We start from the raw sequence: 22846 nt of genomic DNA on the forward strand, positions 1-22846 counted from the left end.
AGTGGTTGTAAAGGCTCAAGGTTTTTTACCTTCATGTATTCTATGCATGAAGGTGAAAAACCTTCTGTTTCCCCCCAGCCCCCCCGTAATACTCACCTAAGCTCCCTATCAATCCAGCAATGTGCACTGGAGTCTCGGCTAGCCCAGGACTCCCTCTGTCATCCCTCTCTCATCTGTCAATCACAGCCAGTGAGCCAATGAGAAGAAAGAGGGTGGGCTACGGAGCTACGGCTGCGAGAGTGAATGGACACACACAGCAGCGGGTGCCCCCATAGCAAGCTGCTTGCTGTGGAGGGCACTAGACAGGAGGGAGGGGCCAGGAGAGCCTGCAGGGGACCCAAGAAGAGGAGGATCCGGGCTGCTTTGTGCAAAACCACTACACAGAGCAGGTAAGTATAGACATGTTTATTATTTTTTCCTGGCCTCCTATAGTGTAAGTTCACATCACAGCGTTGCTGGGGGGTATGCTGAAAAACAAACTATATGCTGTACCATTTTCAGTGCAGTGGTTTCGCAAGGTGGTACTGTGGTTAATAGAACTCCTTTGTCACTCATGACATTTCAAAAAAGTTCTGTAAAATAAATTAAACAGTGCAATGTACTAGGACTGAAGCACTAATATTGTGCCTCTAAGCACACACCAGCAGCCATGCGTTCAGCGTGACTTACTGGTGTGTGTGGGCTTTGAAATCCAACTGTGAAAATTGTAATAGACAACTCAGCAAATAATGACAGCGTGCTTGTGCACCATCTAGGGCAGTGATGGCGAACCTATGGCACGCGTGCCAGAGCTGGCACGCAGAGCCATCTCAGTGGGCACGCCAAGAAGAAGAGGAAGATGAGGGCACACGGACCACGCACACTGACCGGCCATCCAGATCTCGTCCACACTGGACCCCCATCAAACTACATCTCCCATATGTTTCTGGGGCCAGGGTGGGTGTGGACGAGAGGAAACGGCTCCAATGCGGATCTGGCACCAGGGGTGATGTAGCCGGGGATGGGCATGGAAGAGAGGAAGAGGCTCCCACACTGCTCCGGGGCCAGGGGCAACGTGTTCAACGTGGATGGGAATGGGCTGCTGGGTTGGAAGCCACACCGACACTGCCAGAGGTGAGATTAACTGCTTGCCAACCATGCTATAGCCAAAAGATGGCTACAGCGTGGTTGTCTAGTTCTGGGAAGGCGTCCCAGAACGCGAACCCAGTGGCACACACCCTGCGCTGCCGGTGATCGCTGCGTCCTACGGATACAGCTGATCACGTGATAAGGTGTTGGCACTTTGAAATAAAAAAGTTGGTTTTGTGTTGCAGTTTTGGGCACTCGGGCTCAAAAAGGTTCGCCATCACTGATCTAGGGGAAGGCTTTTTGGTTCTTTTTAGACCACCCCACTATAATCTTGGCTTACATTTTGTCACTGGACCACAAACCCTACTACATAGAAGACATGGTTTGCACAGATGATAGCCAACGGGTCTGAAACAGTTGGAATAATTGTCTATATGACATTAGTCGGTTTCTATGATGTAAACCAGAAATTTTAAATGGAATGATTTACATGGCTCCATTCATGAGGGAAGTGAGACATAAGGTTGGATTTCTTCTGCATAAAAGCTGAAGCTTACCTTTAACAAAAAAATTAACCTACAGCTTTAGTCACATCACTTTCCTATAAAGAAGTATGTACCACGTCTGGAGGAAAAGAAATGTAATCATCAAATACGGAAAGGTTTCTTCACAGTAAGAGCTGTGAAAATGTGGAATAGACTCCCTCAAGAGTTGGTTCTGGCCAGCTCAGTGGATTGCTTTAAAAAAAGGCCTGGATTCTTTCCTAGATACACAGAATATAACTGGATACTAACATTTATAGGTAAAGTTGATCCAGGGAATATCCGATTGCCTCTCGGGGGATCAGGAAGGAATTTTTTTTCCTTGCAGGAGCAAATTGGATCATGCTTTGCTGAGTTTTTTTGCTTTCCTCTGGATAAACTGTGGGTATAGGATTATAACTTTTTTTTTATGGTTGAACTGGATGGACTTTTTCCTTTTTTCTGCCACACTAACTATGCAACGTCTTGCAGTCACCTGGAGAAATCTTACTGCAGGAATGCCTGTCCTCTTCCTATCTGGAACAGGTTTTTTGGGTCTTTAGGCAAAACAGCAGTATACATACATGGCCCAATGGGGTTACACCATCTCCTTCCTCCTCCAATTCACAGATTGTGTTACTTATAAACAGTGGAATCAATTAAAAAACCTTTCCATTGATTCCACTGTTTATACATAACACAATCTGTGAATTGGAGAGAGAATCCTGTGATTGATCATAATCTCCCCATTCACAGATCATGTTATAAGCAGTGTAACCAATGAAAAAACACTTCTCAAGGCAGGAAGGGTGTGTTCCTGTCTGGCCATCTATACTGCTGTTCTGCCTACAGACCCAAAGTTGTTAACCACTGCAGTGCCAGAGGTTCAGAGACAGGAAGAGGACAGGCATCCCATCCCACTGAAGCCTTCCCCAAGATCCAGCTGCCTGCAAAATGTGAGGCAACCTTTGTTACAGGTAAATAATGTGACTAAAGCTTTAGGGTTTTTTTTTTGTTGTTGTTCTTAGATAAACTTCAGCTTTATGAAGGTACACTGATTTACAGAGAGGCCTTTCTGTTTCACTAGATACAAAATCTTGTGTAAGATTTTACACACTTAAATAAAAAGCAATTAAAATATATGTAAACCCTAACCTTGTAAAACAACCCATTCCATTTATAATAGAAATGAAAGGCAACACGTGTGTATAGATATAAAAAAAAAACATTATAAATACCATTTTTCCTTTTTATAAGTGATCACATACCCTCTGTTCTCAGCTGAATCAGAGCTCAGGCAGGAGTGAATGGCTGTACGGGTGGGGCATGTCATTAGAAACCTGATCATTGCAGGAGAGCAGACTGAGTTCCCAGCATAGCTAGAAAACTGACCACACTGTGCTCTCCTTCCTAGTGTGGTCATTTTTAAGTAGGAAAGCAGAGGGACTGGCAGGAACACCAGGGACCTCACACAAAGAAATAAATACAATGAGGACAGGATACTTTTTCATACAAGTACATGGTACACTAGCCACATATCAGGAATACCAAATGTTGGGTTTATGTATTCTTTAAGATGCAATTACATTATTATTATTATGGATTTATATAGCGCCAACAATTTGTGCATGGCTTTATAAAATACAGGCAAACAGTACAGTTATAATGCAATTCAATACAAGAGGGCTAGGAGGGCCTTACATGATTTAAAGAGAGTCCCCCGCCTAGAAGTGGAACTAGTTCAGGAGGGATATCTAGCGGTTTGGTGCTTGGCACTGGATCTGAGATGACTGGCTCAGTGGAAGCATTAGCAGTTTGTTTCACAAGCATTAGTGCACGTTCTGGAAGTTTTGTGGGCTGAGTACATGACTGCTGCCATGACGGTAGCTTGGCACTTAACAGTTCTTTCACCTACAAAAATATAGAAAAAATGATGGTTTAGTTAAACATGGTAAGCAGTTGCATAAAGCAGGACTAAATCCCCCTATCAGTTATGGACAGTGCCATCTTAGCTTCTATTTAGATCTGTATTTGCCATGGTGCTGCACACATGACGAGCTATGATACCAGCCATTGAGGGCTTTAACGCTTGGTTGACATAATCACACTGACAACTGTGACAGTTATCATCACCGGAGGCAATGCCTTTAATGTGTCATACGCTAGTAGACAGAATGTAAATGAAAACTACATTGGTATGTTTGATTAAAAACCAACTCCAGGCCCAGCTATTTTTAATGATTTTTTCATCTTTATTTTTCATATTAATACTGTCCTTTTGTTATTACTTCAGGAGCTGCCTAAGCTCCTCAGAGCTCCTGATATGTCTATGAACCCCATTTTCAGTTGTGCCTCTGCTCCCTCATTCTGCTGTTCCATTGACAAAGCATAGCACAAACTGTCCCGACCTATGGTAGTGAGCTCTATAGATCCACAGCTTGGGGTTCCCTAGGGCGTGGAATCTAAGCCCCAACCTGCTTGTTCACCAGGGCCCCTGATGGTGGGGATGGACTTGCAGCAGGCTGGGACCAGGTCGCAGCCCCCAGGTATACCCAGCTGAGATGGAGAGCAGGGTGACAGGGAGAAGACACAGGGAATCCAATGGGCAAGCCGAGGTCAGGACAGGCGGAAAACTAGCAAGGTCAGGAATGAAGCCGGGGTCGGTACACTGATAGACAATACAGGATTCACACGGGAGCTCCAACAACACAAAGTTGCTCAGGCAAAGTGGGGCAGACTGAGCATGTCTTAAATAGACAAGCCAGCTAGGAGGAGGCCCAGGAAATGATGAAAGGTAAGACATAAAACCCAGAGGATAGCAGACAATGCCCATAGGTGAGCACAGACAAACACACGTGAAGGAATCAAGACGGGCAAGAAGGTAAGAATAAACACACAAGAGGCTGCAGGCTAACTTGTGACACAAACGTGATTCTGAGCTTAGCTTCTGAGGCTAATTTAATGCAGATAAGGCACTAAGTGAGTTTAATTACTACCTAATCAGCCTCAGAACCTGTGTAATTAATATGTGTTGAGTTTTAAAGGGATGAGGTGGCAACCCTAGTAGGGAGGCACAACACGGAGACACACACACACAATGCAGCGGGGAGTTGGAAGTAAGGCTCCCAGCTGTACATATCAGGAGCTCTCAGAGTACCCTAGAGAGCTCCTGAGATAATAGGAAAAAAGTACAGTATTTATGAGAAAATTAAAGATACAAAAAAAAAAAAAATAGCTGTGCCTGGGGTTGTAAGATACATTGAACATTTCTATATTAAGATTTCTTTTGGGAAACAGACAAGTGATTAGGTTTCACAAGAAGCTTTTACAAAGGAAAACAAATGATGAGACTCTTGGGAAAACAGTCATTGAGGCCCCGTTCACACCTTAGCATTTTGTAGCTCGAAGCTCCAAAGCACTCAATATCAAGAATCCCATGGTTTTCAATTGTGCCTGCTCATACCTGAGCATAGTGTTGCTTGAAGCTCAGAAAATGAGCTGCTTTTGTGCAACTAACTTCAAGCGGTTTTGACCCCAATCAACTTCAATGGGAACACCCCCACACCCAAAATGTAAAAAACATACAAAAGTCTGTGCAAATATGCGTGTAGCGTATCCTCCTTAACCCCCTGTCGCATCACAGTATTTCATTTTCCATGCCTGCATAAATCCTCAAAAACATCTGCACAAAATGCTAAAAAAAAGCCTGTAAAAAATATCAAAGGCACTCAGCCCAAGGGTGAATGCAGCCTTACTGATTCACTTGCTGCATACTAGTTATATGGTGGTGACTGGTTAAAGCGGAGTTCCAGTGAAACTAAACAAAAACTGCAGCTACAAACAGCTACAAAAACTGTAAATGCTGACTCTTAAAAAACAGCCACTCACCTGTCCCTTCATCCTGCGTTGTACTTCCCGCAGCCCACTTCACCGGCTGTCCTGTGTTCCCAGCGCCAGCATTTTTGGTGTAGGCACCTGGCTGTGATAGCTTGCGGCTGCACAGCCGGGTGTCCACTGTGCATGCATGAGTAGCGCTGCGCTTTGTGAATGGTCTCGTAGTCTTCTGGGACCTGTCACGTGTCCCAGAAGACTACGGGGAGGGAGCACAACTTCCGCTTCTGAGTGCCTAGGCGATCGCAGTGGAAGTGGGAGGAAGTACCTCTCAATTTCGGGTACCCGCTCCCCAAAGGTGCCAATCCTTAACAGGGAGCAGCCATTAAAGCGGAACTTCCCCTTTTGGGTGGAGCTCCACTTTAAATAGGTTTAAAGTATATCTAAACAAAGGAACAAAAATGTAATACATGGGATTGCACCCTATTGCTTACAAAGATGTGGTGTCTGTATTTGTTTTCTATTTCATTTTTTTTCTCTCATTGTCTCATTGTACTGTGCCTATGGACAGGAAGTATTTTACTACTAATGAACACCCCCCCCTTCCCCACAACATGAAGGGGGGGGGGGGGGCTCCTTAGGTCATGGCGGTAACCTAAGCAGGAAGATAAGACTGTTAGAGATAACATTTCTAAGTGTAGAGAACAGACTTGTTTTCTGGCAGGATCAATAGGCATTGTTGTAATTATCGAATATATATAACAAAACGCTTTGACTGGTATATTTAACAGACCAAAAGATCTCCTTACTTACTTCCTCTTAGGTCTTCTGGCCAGGAAGTAAAGATCAAATGCCCAATATGGTTCCACCTTTCCCCACTCTAAGGACAACATAACTTTTGCCTTTTTATAATTACTTTCTAAAATAAATGTATGCATAACTCACCTAAAAACATTTTCCAAAGTGCTGGGAAGCAATGGAGTTGATTTGCTAAAACTTGACAATGCAAAATCTGGTGCAGCTGTGCATGGCAGCCAATCAGCTTCTAATTCCAGCTTGTTCAATTAAGCTTTGACAAAAAACCTGGAAGCTGATTGGTTTCTATGCAGAGCTGAACCTGACTTTGCACTCTCCGGTTTTAGTAAATCATCCCCAATGCTGTCTATTAACCCTTTTGCTGCCAGGTCCATAGGTCGTAGGAACCTAACAGCAGGGGGGTTTACACACAATCCGATGGCTATGGTGGACACACGTCCACATTCTTCCCCTTCTTGCTGTGACCTGGAAAGCGGCATGTATGACATCACTTCTGTATTACCCTCTCACTTTCCTCAGCTAGCATAGCCAGGAAGGAAATGATTGCAATGCAATCTGCATTGCATTTCATTCAGTGGAGCACAGAGGATACATGCAGGGTTTTTCAGACCCTGCATGTCTCATTAAAGAGAACCTGTCACCAAAAAAACATCACATAGGGGACTTTTTGTCCTTTACGTGATGAAAAAAAAAAGTTAAGCAAAAAAAAGTTTTTTCAAATGAAAAAAAATAAAGTTACACTCAAGCACATAAAATCCCCCCATCCTTCCAAAAATTTTGAGCCCCCCCTCCCAAAATATGGGTGTGATCCTGTTCTTGCATCACACATTCTAAAAAGCTAGGAGCTAGACAATCCATCCACACCATAAAAAAATAAAAAAAGAATGATAATAATTTTAGAACAGTATCTTTAAGGGGGGTATATATTAATTGCAGATGAAGAGTCTCTTTATTACATGAAATTATTATTCGAAAAATAAATTCCAGGTAAATCCAGCTATGAATAGCAAAATATATTCAAAGAGTAGTAGATGCATATTAAAAATTGTAACAGTTATAATAAAGCAGTACTTGTACAGACATGTATATATATGTTTTCTTAAAACAAAACTATTGTATAAGGCCCCTTTCAGACAGCGTGGACTCCATCAAGTGGATCCTCCCGCTCAGCGGGGGATCTCTCCACTGATCCCCACTGAGCAGGTGGATGGCAAGCTCTATGCAGAGCAGACATGGACACTGCTGACACTGTCATCTGATCTGATCCGCTGGATGGATGTTTTTCGCGAACAGGATCGGATCAGATCCGCCGCTCCATACAGAGATATGGATGATCAAGTTGTGTCTGCCTGAAAAACTGACAGGTGAACCCAAGCAGTCTGTCAGTGTGAAAGAGGCCTGATACTAATACATCTAAACTAAAAAAAATAAACTATGATATTAATAATGAGATCTTGTCAGTTGAGGATTGTGAACTGTCATGATTTTCTCCTGCTTTCAAAATGACACACGTGGTCCCAGGACAGTGATACAGATACCACAGTTAGTTGTGGCCTCTTCTTACATCTTGTATCTTAGCGATATCCATTCAGCTGCATTAGGGCTAATGTGTTTGGTGGTCTTGAAACAAATGCCCTTTTTGACCCTATGTTAAAGAAGTTGGGTATATACAGTATGTATCAGTAGCAATGAAGCTAAAGAAGTCCAATGCCAGTACTGGTCAACTTTGTGCTGTACCTTGCTGTGGTAGGCACTGAAGTGCTTGGATACCGCACATTGCCGGTCCACCAGGAAGGAATATCTCCGTCTTTCTTCTGTTAGAGCTGCTTTATAGCCCTCTGCCACAAATTGGTCCAGTTCACACTGCTTGGTGCTCATAATTTCAACATACTGCAAAAACAAGACAAAGAACCTATTGAAAAGTGTCATAATAAAAGAAATAAGTAAAATACAGTGGTAATATAGCTTTACCAATGTGTAATGCAGATATTGATCACAGCCTTTACACAGCAGCTTAAATTCTAACCCTCCTATGCTTCTTCCTTCAACCTCATACCACCCGCAAGATGTAACTCTACAAGTAACAAAAGCTACTCCAGGAGCTCCTAACTTAGGGCATAAGTATAGTTAAATTGTTTTTTTTTTAATTCGGCACAAGGGATAGCATTTACATTTACTGAGAAGTGTCTTTACTACAACCTTCCCCTCTACACCCCCACAGGGGTAATCTTCCAGAGCTGTGGGGGGTTACTATAGCCATTGGACCTGTCATAGGCACTCATCAAGGGTGCTGACTATGCCTGCCATTTCCACCGAATGAAAAGTCAGTCTCCTCCACTCATAGTGTGCTTTTTACTAAGAGAAGTGTTAGTACAGCTTCTATGATTGGAGAAGGGGGCAGAAAAGGCAGGCACAGTTGGCATGCTTGATGACTGCCTGTGAAATGTCAAGTGGCTGTGTTAGAACCAGATGATTATCACTGCAGGGTTGTGGGGCTGAGGATGGAAGATTTCAACAAGGACAACCAGCACAAGGGACACATTTTTTTAGATTTAAGTATAGTCCTTATGCTAATTTTAGAAGAATAAAAAGCAACTAAACTTAAACTCTAGAGCATTAACCAAATGTACACTCCAGTCAAATCTGCAAATTAGGTCATGAAATGCAGAGGAAGGGCAGAGACTACCTCTCAAGAGTTTGCTTTTTACCAAGGCATACATGTAGTACACAGCCCCATCTCATAGCACAGCTCTGACTAGAAGTAGAAGAGACCTGATGTTTTGTTGCTGCAGTTAAATAAGAAAAGCAGGTGAATAAATCTTGGAATCTGGTTGTACTGGATAACATAGAACTCAGATTAAGGTACACAGTGTGAACTTTCTGGCTGTTAAAGTATTTCTGGAATAGTATTTTCACTTCGCTGACTGATCTCACTTGAAAATCACCACTCAAGGCCGCTCCAACTGTGAGCATGCAAAGAGACCATTGGAGCAGATCCACCTCGTCCCCATGAAACAGAAAAGAACTGGAATGCAGCTGAAGATGATTATACTTTTTATGCTGGGTGCAAATATACAAAAAGAAGTGATGTTTAGGAGGGAGCCTTTCTTCTTCCACAGACAACAGCACCACAATGCAGATCACATTCAAATAAATCAAAATTAGAAAAAGCGTGCACATTGTTGAGTGGGAAAAATGCTGGATTCTTGAAAAAATGTCAAAAAGTACAATATAATATAAAGAGTTCAGCAGTTAAAAAAAATCTACTGTACAGTACAAGTTTGTGGCACTTTTGTGCAGTTATCTTGACAACACTCAATGGAGGATTGTGTAGGTGCTGTTGTAGTCAGTAAAGGAGTGTGTGGGAAAAATGATAGTGAAGAAGTGTGTGGGTGTGGTGGTGATCAGTGGAGAAGTGTGTGGGTGTGGTGGTGATCAGTGGAGAAGTGTGTGGGTGTGGTGGTGATCAGTGGAGAAGTGTGTGGGTGTGGTGGTGATCAGCAGAGAAGTGTGTGGGTGTGGTGGTGATCAGCGGAGAAGTGTGTGGGCGTGGTGGTGATCAGCGGAGAAGTGTGTGGGTGTGGTGGTGATCAGTGGAGAAGTATGTGGGCGTGGTGGTGATCAGTGGAGAAGTGTGAGGGTGTGGTGGTGATCAGTGGAGAAGTGTGTGGGTGTGATCAGCGGAGAAGTGTGTGGTGGTGATCAGTGGAGAAGTGTGTGGTGGTGATCAGCGGAGAAGTGTGTGGGTGTGGTGGTGATCAGTGGAGAAGTGTGTGGGCGTGGTGGTGATCAGTGGAGAAGTGTGTGGGTGTTGTGGTGATCAGTGGAGAAGTGTGTGGGTGTGGTGGTGATCAGTGGAGAAGTGTGTGGGTGTGGTGGTGATCAGCGGAGAAGTGTGTGGGTGTAGTGGTGATCAGTGGAGAAGTGTGTGGGTGTGATCAGTGGAGAAGTGTGTGGGTGTGGTGATCAGTGGAGAAGTGTGTAGTTGTAGTGCTAGTCAGTTGAGAAGTAAGTAGGTGCCTTGGTGGTCAGTGGAGGTATATGTGTGTAATGGTGGTCAGTGGAGAAATGTGTAGGAGTAGTGCTGGCTAGTTGAGAAGTAGGTAAGTGCAGTGGTGATCAGTGGAGGTGTATGTGTGTAATGGTGGTCTGTGGAAAAGTTTGTAGGTGTAGTGGTGGTCAATGGAAAAATGCATAGGTGTAGTGGTGGTCAGTGGATAAGTTAGTGGTTACAGTGGTGGTCAGTGAACAGTGCACAGTTGCAGTGGCAGTTAGTGAAGAAGCTGTAATAGTGTAGCGACGGTTAGTGGAGATGTGCATGGGTGCAGTGGTGGTTAGTAGAGGAGTGCATAAGTGCAGTGACAGTCAGTGAAGGAGTACACATCAATTCAGCTGCAGTCAAAATAGAGAGATGCCTGGATGTAGTGGTGGTTATAGGAGAAGTGCATGGGCATAATGGTGATTAGTGGAGAAGTTCATTGGTGCTGATGATGGTTAGTTGAGAGGTGTTTTGATGCACTGGCAGTTAGGGGAGATGTTCATGGGTGCAATGGCGGTTCGTGGAGGAGTGCACATGTGCAGTGGTGGTAGGTACACATCAATGCAGCTGGAGTCAATAGAGAAGTGCCTGAGTGAAGTAGTGGTTAGTGGAGAAGTGCATGTTAACTGTGGTATGTAGTGATGAACTTCACTGGAAAATGAGTGCATTGGTGCTCTGGCAGTTAGTTAAGAAGGGTGTTGGTGCATTGGCATTTGGTGGAGATGTGTATGCGTGCAATGGCAGTTAGAGGTGCAGTGCATGGGTGCAGTGATAATTAGTGCAGAAGCAGACTGACGTGTAATATGTAAAGCGCTGTGTAAATTGGTGGTGCTATAAAAGTACCTGTAATAATAAAATAAATAATAATAATAATAAGTACACATCGATGCAGTGGCAGTCAATGCAGAAGTGCATGAGTGCAGTAGTGGTTAGTAGCAATGGTAATTAGAAGCTTGTAGTGGAAGTTGTAGTTAGGGGAGATGTACATGGTTGTAGTGTCAGTTAGTAATGATGTACGTGGATGCAATAGCATTTAGTGGAGAAGTACACGGGTGCAGTGGTGGTTAGTGAAGATGTGAGTTGGTGCAGTGGCAGTCAGTAGAGGAGTGCATGGGTGCAATGGCAGTAAGTGGAGAGGTATGCTGTATTATTATTATACAGGATTTATATAGCGCCAACAGTTTGCTCAGTGCTTTACAATATAACGGGAGACAATACAGCAACAATACAGTTCAATACAAGAGGGATAGGAGGGCCTGATCCTGGGAGCTTACAATCTAGGAGTAGGTTGTTATAGTGGCATTAGATACATAAGTACATGTCATATGTAGATGTATATAAGAACACCTTTCTTCACACTATTCAAATCAGTAAGAGCACATTTGGAACACTTGAAATTCTACAGGTGTTGTGTTGCATACAAGCTGCACTGTATGTAGCACAAATATATACTATTTCAGGTCAAAATGCAGAAGATTGTGAGATCTGTAAATACTGTCTAAAGGACACTTCATCTTACCCATTTCTCTGCCTTATTAAAAAAATAATATACAAATCAACCTTATACAACACAGGATTGGTAATGTGCAAAGTGCAGTAACTCATAGCAATCAACTCCACTAGCCATCACTTTTGATCAGATAACTGATTTCTACAGGTCACTCCACTTTTTCCAGTTGCTCTTTGCACTCTGAATAACACTTTCTGTCTTTCTTCTAGGTGTTAAATCTTTGGGGTCAACTTTAAAGCATTCATGGAGGAAAATAAAATAGTGATAAGAACTGTCAAGCTATCAGTTGACCAGACAAAATGCAGATTGCTTTAACTTTAACTGTTGATAGTTCTTGACAGATGCTTATTTACACCAGAATCTCTCTCTTCTCCCCAGAACAATTAGAAAACATCTGGTGGACCTACGCCTCACCCCACAGCTTATCAGAGTCAAGCCAAATACTAAAGATGTCAAAACATCCCTCTGTGAGTCAAGCAATGTCTACGACTGGGGCAAGAATTACTAAAAGGATGTATCAGCATGAGGAACATTCTGACACAGAAAGGGTTACCACAAGGTCTTTGGCCTCCTGATCTATAGCTGAATAAACAGGATGGCACCAAAGCATTACGTTTGGGAAGAGTGGGTGGGGGGGCATCCTTAGATTCTTTATAAGAAACAGTCACTATTCATTGCCCTCTCCCCTCCTCTCTGCCTCCACCACCAGCTTCATCTTCCCTCCTCAGTTAACCTCCCCCCATAGCACTCCCCTACCAGACTGGCCTCAAGTAGGCAAGCCATGATCCAAAAGTAATGGTTGCTGTGGTGACCATGTTTACAAAAGGGATGCAGAGATAATGCCCAAGCCTTTCTAAATCACTGGAGCCAAATGCTGTTCCTCCCTCCAGCCTCCTCCCCCAGCCTCCTACACAGCTGACATACTAATGAAAAATGGACCAGAGAGCTGAGACAATGTAGATCCAAGCACACAGCGAATCAAAGGCCCGAGCCATAGAATGATGGAAGAAGCTTTTAATGCATGTTTTCTATACATCTGTAGCTGCTCAATTACTTTTATTAATGTGGCATTCCAACCAGGACACGGGACAAACTGAGTCTCATGGATAATGATCCCCTAAATGCCAAGAATGGAGAGTCACTATTGTTCTCAATAAAGGACTTTTTGTTGATGTGTTCATTCACTTTTCAGGATAGATCCATCTTGATTTTTCCACAATGCCATCATCAACATTCATATTGAAGCAGCCCTCTGGAAATGTAAGTGTGGGCAATGCCCTACTGGGTGGCAGAAGTATAGTTAAATAATTTAAAAATAAAAATAATATCCTAGATGATGGTACGGGAAAACATAATTTTTCTTCCTAAACCAGTTCAAAACACTCAGTGTTTCTTCTTTTTTTAACAAATAAAGATTGCAAGCTCCTTGAGGGTAGGACTGAAGTGAATGTATAATAAATATGTATATTGCTGCGTAAATTGATGGCATTATAATGACCTGTAATAAATAAATATTAAATTTATAGAATCAGGCCCATCTACTATAGCAAAGAGCAGTGACCCATAGAAATGATACAGCATTCACCCATCTGAATTTATTATTATTATTATACAGGATTTATATAGCGCCAACAGTTTGCTCAGCGCTTTACAATATAGCAACAATACAAGAGGGTTAGGAGGGCCCTGCTCCTTGGAGCTTACAATCTAAGAATGTAGTATTGACCTCGGGTCATAGATTACTATACAATAGCACTGCCCTTTAGGCCGTGATTACATCTTTGCTTTGCAGCTAAACTGTGCCATACCACAACACATGTAGCTGCACCTTTGCCTGTGTTAGTGTGTTGCAGTATCATTCCTTTTGAATGGCACCCCCATGCACTAAGGCAATGCTCCTGCTCCTCCCAATAAAGGGTTAGATGATTTCTGAGAGGTACAGAGAAGCTACCATTGCTGAGCTCTCCTACTGAAAATGCTAGCTTCCTGGCTATCAAGCAGACCCTCTTGCTTCAGTATTGCCTAAATCCTAAAACCAAGGATTTATTACCAGATTAGGGTTCACAACTTTTCTCTGACTTTCCTGATCTGTGTTATTGTTCCAGGTCATGGAGACATAGAAATGATTGAACTCAGCAGGTTAGAAACAGCCAGGCAACAAGCAGCTTTTAGATTGTAAGCTCCAATTCCTCCTGGATTGGATTGTAACTGTAATGTCTGCCATCAGGTTGTAAAGCGCTGTGCAAACTGTTGACACTATGGTGTCCGTTTATAACACAGAGAATAGCTGCGATTCAGAGGATCGCAGCTATTCTCTGGTCATTTACAGTTTATGACACTCAGGAGATCAGCGGAGAACATGTTCAGCTCAGAGCTGGAGATCTGTGTTCTCCCCCCAGATTCTCCAGCCCAGAGCTGGAGAATCGGAGGAACCGAAAACTAAGCAGCGATAATTTACCTCTGCTTAGTAAACTGATCTTTTACTGTAATTTCGCAAGATTATAGTAAAAGCAGCCATTTTCCAGCGTTTGTAGACCGTTCTCCCTTCATTGGAGAACTGATCTACACCGCTTCATAAAAGGCATTCACAGGAGAACTGTGTTCTCCGAGAATTCAGGAGAACTGAGCAGCGATCATTTACCGCTGGTTCATAAACGGACACCTATGTAAATCCTGTATAATAACAAATTAATGTTTAAATAAACACATTTTTTACATTGATTTTAAATAAACTCATCATTTAAGTTTGATGATGTGCATGTAAGCAAAATATGTCATTTCAAAGTTAAGGAATAACCAAAACACTAAATACCCGTAGTCTTATAAAGGTTCAGTGTTATCAATGGCCCTTTGTTGCACATCTCAGAGAGATTGTTATAACCTAGGAGGACCTTCCTTCATTGCCAGTGAACATGGAGCATTTAGGCCCACTATCAGTGTAAACATATGGTCTAGCACTGCAGGATAAAGTGTATAATTGTATATGTGAACATTTAGGGGGAACATGTCATTTTAATTAGGCTTACCATAGATATATGTGGGTGTTAAGACAGGTACACTCTATACCAGTGATGGCGAACCTTTTTGAGCCCGAGTGCCCAAACTGCAACACAAAACCAACTTTTTTATTTCAAAGTGCCAACACTGGAATTAATCACTTGCCTACTGGGCACTTCTACTCCCTTCCTGCCCAGGACAATTTTCAGCTTTCAGTGCTGTTGCACTTAACAATAACAATTGTGCGGTCATGCAACACTGTAACCATATGCAATTTTTATCATTTTTTCACACAAATAGAGCTTTGTTTGGTGGTATTTAATCACCACTGGGTGTTTTATTTTTTGCACTATAAATTAAAAAAGAGCAAAAAATTAAAAACATAAAAGGTTTCCTTTGCTTCTATTCTAAAATTTTGCAAACAGGTAATATTTCTTCTTTGATGTGCATTGGTGAGGCTGCACTGATAGGCAGCACTGATGGGCATTGATGAGGCGGCACAGATAGGTAGCACTGATGAGGCGGCACTGGTGAGCATTGATGAGGAGGCACTGATGATGCACTGATATGCAGGAAATGATGGGCACTGATAAGCGGCACTGACTGATAGCACCAACTGGAGGCACTGACAGATGGCACTGACCAGCGGCACTGCTGGGCATCATTGATGGGTGGCACTGATGGGCAGCACTAATGAGGTGTCAAAGATAGGTGGCACTGATATGCGGCACTGATTGGTGGCACTGATAATGGGTACTGATAGACAGCACTGATAGGTGGCACTGACTGACATCACTGCTGGGCACTGACTGGCACAACCGCTGGGCACTGACTGGCAGCACTGCTGGGCTGCACTGATGGGCACTGGTGGGTGGCACTGGTGGGCACAGGTGGGTGGCACTACTGGGCACAGGTAGGTGGCACTTCTGGGCACAGGTGGGCGGCACAGGTGGGCAAAGGTGGGTGCATTGCTGGGCACAGGTGGGCGCACTGATGGGCACAGGTGGGTGCATTGCTGGGCACAGGTGGGTGGAACTTGTGTGTGGCACTGCTGGGCACCGATCATCAGGGCACTGATGATCAGTGACCCTGATGATCGGTGCCGATCCCCGCTCTGACAACTGCCGGTTTTCGGCAGTACTTTCCTCATGATCTGACAGCGTGAGGAAAGTGCAGCCGAGAACTGGCATTTGCATTTCCCGGTGATCAGCGTGTCATTGGACATGGCTGATCACGTGGTAAAAGGCCGCTGTGATTGGCCTTTTACCACATCACGTGATCAGCTGTGTCCGTAGGACACAGCGATCACGGAGATTGCCCCGGTGCGCGCCCCCGGGGGTGCGCAGGAGAGCGCGTTCTTCCTCTTCTTCCTGGCGTGCCCACTGAGATGGTTCTGCATGCCAGCTCTGGCACGCGTGCCATAGGTTCGCCATCACTGCTCTATACCCTCACCTTTCATCACAAGAAGAGCCCGTGGAAACCACTCTGATCAACTGTTCTCTTCAACAACATTTAGAAAGCAATAAATACATTTGGTAAGAATAACTGATTATCATCTCACTTCTATGCATACCTTAAAAGTGGATCAGTTATTAAAATTCAACTGATCTCTGTCCACAGGCAATGCTGCTTGCCTTTCTTTATTCAGATGAACTGCCAAGGCTGTGTAAAATGTCACATACTCTACAATAAGGGGTGAGGTCATCATCTATCAGAAATACTCCTTATCTCTAATATCATTTATACACTGCTCAAAAAAAATTAAAGGAACACTTTGAAAACACATCAGATCTCAATGGGGAAAAATATCATGCTGGATATCTATACTGATATGGACTGGGTAATGTGTTAGGAACATAGGTATGCCCCATTGTTTGATGGAAATGAAAATTATCAACCTACAGAGGAATGAATTCAAAGACACCCCAAAAATTAAAGTGAAAAATGATGCAGCAAGCTAGTCCATTTTGCTGAAATGTAATTGCAGAAACTCAAAATGGTACTCCGTAGTTTGTATGGCCCCCATGTGCTTGTATGCATGCTTGACAACGTCGATGTATGCTCCTAATGAGACGATGGATGGTGTCCTGGGGTATTTCCTCCCAGACCTGAACCAGGGCATCACTGAGCTCCTGGACAGTCTGAGGTGCAACCTGATGGCGTCAGATGGACCGAAACATGATATCCCAGAGGTGTTCTATTGGATTTAGGTCAGGCAAGCATGGGGGCCATTCACTGGTATCAATTTCTTCATCCTCCAAGAACTGGCTGCATACTTCACAAGGCCAGGCATTGTCTTGCACCAGGAGGAACCCAGGACCCACTGCACCAGTGTAGGGTCTGACAGTGGGTCCAAGGATTTCATCCCGATACCTAATGGCAGTCAGGATGCCATTGTCTAGCCTGTAGAGGTCTGTGTGTCCCTCCATGGATATGCCTCCCCAGACCATCACTGACCCACAACCAAAACGGTCATGCTGAACGATGTTACAGGCAGCATAACATTCTCCGTGGCTTCTCCAGACCTTTTCACATCTGTCACATGTGCTCAGGGTGAACCGGCTCTCATTTGTGAATAGCACAGGGCACCAGTGGTGGACCTGTCAATTCTAGTGTTCAATGGCAAATGCCAATTGAGCTCTATGGTGCCAGGCAGTGAGCACAGAGCTCCCTTGAGGAAGTTGGGTCCTCAGGCCACCCTCACGAAGTCTGTTTCTTATTGCTTGGTCAGAGACATTCACACCAGTGGCCTGCTGGAGGTCATTTTGTAGGGCTCTGGCAGTGCTCATCCTGTTCCTCCTTGCCAAAGGAGCAGATACCGGTCCTGCTGATAGGTTAAAGACCTTCTATGGCCCTGTCCAGCTCTCCTAGAGTAACTGCTTGTCTCCTGGAATTTTCTCCATGTTCTGGAGACTGTGCTGGGAGACACAGCAAACTTTCTGGCAATGACACGTATTGATGTGCCATCCTGGAGGAGTTGGACTGCCTGTGCAACCTCTGTAGGGTCCACGTATTGCCTTATGCTACCAGTAGTGACACTGACCCTAGCCAAGTGAAAAACAGTCAGAAAAGATAAGTAGGGGAAAAAAAAAAATCAGTGGACTCAATCTGTAAAACCATTCCTGTTTTGGGGGTCGACTCAATGTTGCCCATCTAGTGCACCTGTTGTTAATTTCATTAACACCAAAGAAGCTGAAACTGATTAACAACCCCCTCTGCTACTTAACTGACCAGATCAATATCCCAGGAGTTTAATTGACTTGATGCTATACTTGATGCTATAAAAAAATGTTCCTTTTTTTGAGCAGTTTAATAAACGGTGCACTTGTAATGCTGTACCCTACCCTATTTAGTCATCAACAAAAACAAATATGAAAGGTTGAACAATACTGATGCCTATACATTTCACATAGAATGTGTTGCTGTTTTGCAGCATTCAGTGTGATGCTTGTGCTGTGGGAAATGCCCTGAGAACATCTTTTATGTGGAACGATTTGCTAGCTTCAGACAAGTGTCTCTTTCCTTTCTGACAGCAAACAATAGAATGAAGAAGTTCAATGACAGGAACTGCATGACTTACATAGGAAGTGTACGTAACCTATGTCAATCTGTTATAAATTTTAACTTTATATTATATACAAACATTAGATTTTAGTAGAACACTCAGTAGAAAAGATTTATTTGGTTCTTTTATGAAATAAATAAATAATGAGCTAATTTAGGGGGATGAGTTTTAACTGCAGTAACACATTGCAACATATTTATTTTACTATTTCTGTATAGACAAATCATTGGTTCGAGACACAGCTCCATGCCTCAATAATCAGTGTTGTTTGTGTTGAAGAACATTGTGAAAAATGTAGATGTTATTTTTCTCTAGTTTCTATTGCTGTTTCAAAGTAATTCACAGCTGAAAATCATTGCTTTAGATTATGATTATAGTTCCAAATCAAATTGCTGCATGAAGACAGGAGCTCTTAGTGTGCTAACATTGCTCTGTGCAACTTTACAACCAGCTTTGGGCAGGGCTTAGGGCACAATAAAAGGGTACTCTAGACTCTTTGCTAGCTAATGGCCAACTAAGCAGGCGGAGGCCATGAGAAATCTGCATTAACCTCTTTAGGACCACCCACCCGAATTGTACTGCAGACGGGCGGCTTTTACAGGCACAGTGATGAACCTGTACATCACTACCCGTTTCTGGGTTCAGGGCATGACCACCTCGCTGTGTCCAATCACACACATTTTGTCAGCAGTTCATGGCCAATAATGGTTGGGACCTGCTGATCGGCTGTGTTCAATCACAGCGCAGAGCCCTGTGTTGACAAACAATACATGGCTCTGTACAGAGGGAACAATCTTTGTTTAGAAATAGATTTTTAGTAAAAAGCAGCACATATTACACACATTAAGACTTGTTGGGCACACATTTAAGCCCTTGATTATCCTGAGGTGTTAACCCCCTCCCAGCAAATGTCATTAGTACAGTGACAGTGTATGGTATCACTACTGATCACTGTATTAGTGTCACTTGTAGTGTCAGTTAGTGTCAGATTATCCACCACACTATCACAGTCCCACTATAAGTCGCTAATCACTGCCATTACTAGTATATATATATATATATATAAAAAAAATCCCAGTATATATACCATAGTTTGTAGATGCTATAACTTTCACTCAAACCTATCAATATACACTTATTGGGATTTTTGTTTTTTTTTACCAAAGACATAGCAGAATACATTTTGGCATAAATTTATGAAGAAATTAGATTTTTTTTTAATTTTTAATGGATATATTGTATAGCAGAAAGTAGAAAATACTGCTTATTTTTCAAAATTTTCACTCTTTTTTTAATTTATATAATAAAAAATAAAAAAACACAGCGGTGATCAAATACCACCAAAAGAAAGTTCTATTTATGTGAAAAAAAAGTATATAAATTTCATTTGCATGCAGCATTTCATAACCACACAATTGTCAGTTAAAATAGTGCAGTGCTAAATAGCAAAAAATGGCCTGTTTATGAAGAGAGTAAAACCTTCCAGAAGTTGACTGGTTAAGGTGGCACTCCAACTTAGAAGGGAGCACATCCCATCTCCTCCACTTAACCTTCTCCTTTGCACTTGCACAGTGCATACAATCCACCACCCACTCCGACGGTAATATCCTTGATCTCGTCTTCTCCAACCGCTGCGCTCCCCACAACCTCACTAACACCCCCTTCCCTCTCTCTGACCACAACCTGATTACCTTCTCTATCTCCTTGTCCTCCAACGTCTACCCCTCCAAATGTCACACTACTACCAGCCGTAACCTCCGCAACCTCAACCCTGCCCCGCTCCACTCTGCAGCTGGTCAACTCCACGACAGCATCCTCCCCCTGTCCTGCCCCGACTTGGCTATGACTGCCTACAACAACGCGCAATCAACAGACCTTGACTCACTAGCGCCTTTAACCACACGCAACATCAGACCCCGACCGCTCCAGCCCTGGCAGACTGATCACACCAAAACCCTCAAACGAGACAGTCGTGCCCTGGAGCGACTATGGCGCAAAACCAAATCCCAACAAGCCTTCACCCGCTACAAATCTGCCTTCCACACCTACACCTCCTCCCTCCACGCAGCCAAACAAGCCTACTTCCTGACCCTCATCAAGGCCCTCTCCTCCAATCCTTGCCGACTCTTCTCCACCTTCAACTCTCTACTCTCGCCACCGCCACCTCCACCCAGCACCTCACTCACTGCCCTTCAGATTGCCAATCACTTTAAAAACAAGATTGACACAATTCGCAAGGACATCGCTGCAACTCACACGCCCTCTCAACCGTCCCCTCTCACACAGCTACCCCCTCATCCCCCCTCCCCCTCGACATAACCCGCAGGGACTTCGTCGCTGCTCAAACTCCCTCCAACCCCGTTCCCCCTCACTCAGCTACCCCCTCATCACCCCTCTCCTACGGCCCCACCACTGCTCTGACCTCCACTTCTACCCCACCCTTCATTCCTCATACTGAAGCCCCCCCAACACTTCACACCTTTGACCTTACTAACATCGAGGAAGTCTCCAAGATCCTCTCTGATGCCCGCCTCACCACCTGCCCCCTCGACCCTATCCCCTCACAACTCCAATGACCTCCCTCCCCCTCCATCCTACGCTCCCTCACCCACATCTTTAATCTCTCCCTCTCCTCCGGCACTTTCCCCTCCCCTCTGAAACATGCACACATCACCACCAGACTTAAAAAGCCCTCCCTAGACCCCAATGACCCGAACAACCTCAGACCCATCTACCTGCTCCCATTTATATCCAAACTCGTTGAGCGCCTAGTCTACACCCGCCTAAGCTCTCACCTCAACGACAACAACCTCCTCGATCCCCTACAGTCCGGCTTCCGTCCCCTACACTCCACCGAAACTGCCTTACTCAAACTCTCCAATGACCTACTAACCGCCAAAGCTAATGGCCACTATTCAGTGCTCCTACTCCTTGACCTCTCTGCGGCCTTCGACACAGTTGACCACCCCCTCCTCCTCAAAAAACTACACTCCCTCGGCCTCAGAGATTCTGCTCTCTCCTGGCTCTCATCCTACCTGTCACAACGCTCTTTCAGCATTACCTATAATGCTACCACCTCCCCCTCACTCCCCCTCTCTGTTGGGGTCCCTCAAGGCTCCATCCTTGGGCCCCTTCTCTTCTCCATCTACACCTCCTCCCTTGGCCAACTCATACACTCTCACGGCTTCAACTACCACCTATATGCCGACAACACACAAATATATCTCTCAACCCCCCACCTCACCCCCTCAGCTTCTGCCCGATTCACACACCTACTGAGCGACATATCAGACTGGATGTCGCTCCACTTCCTTAAACTGAACCTCTCCAAGACCGAGTTTCTTGTCTTCCCCCCAGCCCGGACACCACCCCCTATTGACTTATCCACCATGTCCAACAACGCCACCATCAAACCCGCCCCGCAGGCCAGAGTATTTGGTGTCATTCTGGACTCCAACCTATACTTCCAGCCCCAAGTCCAATCTTTAACAAGCTCGTGCAGACTCCACCTCCGCAACATCGCCAAAATCTGCACGTTCCTAACCCCAGAAACCACTAAACAGCTCATCCACTCCCTCATCATATCACGACTCGATTACTGCAACTCCCTCCTTACTGGCCTGCCTCGCCGCTGGCTATCCCCACTTCAGTCGATCATGAATACGGCAGCCAGACTCATTCACCTTTCCAACCGCTCCATCTCCGCCAGCCCCCTCTGCCAATCCCTCCACTGGCTTCCGATTGCGCAACGGATCAAATTCAAAATCCTAACACTGACGTACAAAGCCGTCCACCACACTGCCCCGAACTACATCACTGACCTAATATCCAAGTACCACCCAGCACGCACACTGCGCTCCTCACAAGACCTCCTTCTCTCTAGTTCCCTGGTCTCCTCCTCCCATGCCCGCCTCCAGGACTTCTCCAGGGTGTCACCCATCCTCTGAAACTCCCTGCCCCAACCCATCAGATTATCACCTACTCCTTTAGGAGCGCCCTGAAAACCCATCTCTTCAGGGAAGCCTACCCCACCCCCTGCTAACTTGCCGACCTCCTCCACTCTTCTTACCACTCCATCCCCCACAGCTATCTCCTCCTGTGCCACCATCCCCTCCCTCCTAGATTGTAAGCTCCAAAGAGCAGGGCCCTCAATCCCCTCATGTTTTGCATTGTATTGTTATTGTTCTGTCACATGTTCTGTCCCCCTTTGTAATGTACAGCGCTGAGCGAATTATCAGCGCTTTATAAATGCTGTATAATAATAATGTCATGGCACAATTACTTCTTCATGTCTCATCCACTTCACAGTGGCTGTACACTTGACTAACTGTACATGGCCACCCTTCCATGGGTTCTGTGACGTGGGTCCGGTCCAATGTATGGAGCATCGCTAGGGAAGGGGTGTGATTGCCTGCCTGGCACCCAGCTTGTCAGAGAACTGCTTCCTCCCCTCTGGTACACAAGAACAAGGTATTATAGCTGTGTATCGCACCAAAGAC

General features: G+C 44.5%; 1 protein-coding gene across 3 annotated transcripts in view; it reads right to left on the bottom strand.

Annotated features, from left to right (window-relative positions):
* The window catches only part of BAIAP2 (BAR/IMD domain containing adaptor protein 2), a 207228-nt gene that overhangs the window by 19016 nt on the left and 165366 nt on the right, over nt 1–22846 (bottom strand). For all 3 annotated transcript variants that reach the window (XM_089690996.1, XM_089690993.1, XM_089690995.1), the window contains 2 exons: nt 7974–8126; nt 3291–3500 (listed from right to left, as the gene is read on the bottom strand). In XM_089690996.1, coding sequence (XP_089547122.1) covers nt 3291–3500; nt 7974–8126 — 363 coding nt within the window. The remainder of the gene's footprint in view (nt 1–3290; nt 3501–7973; nt 8127–22846) is intronic.

This window comes from Staurois parvus, unplaced genomic scaffold (genome assembly GCF_062004578.1).
Source record: "Staurois parvus isolate SC_StPar_1 unplaced genomic scaffold, SC_StPar_1.0 ptg000548l, whole genome shotgun sequence".
Classification (NCBI taxonomy): Eukaryota; Metazoa; Chordata; class Amphibia; order Anura; family Ranidae; genus Staurois; species Staurois parvus.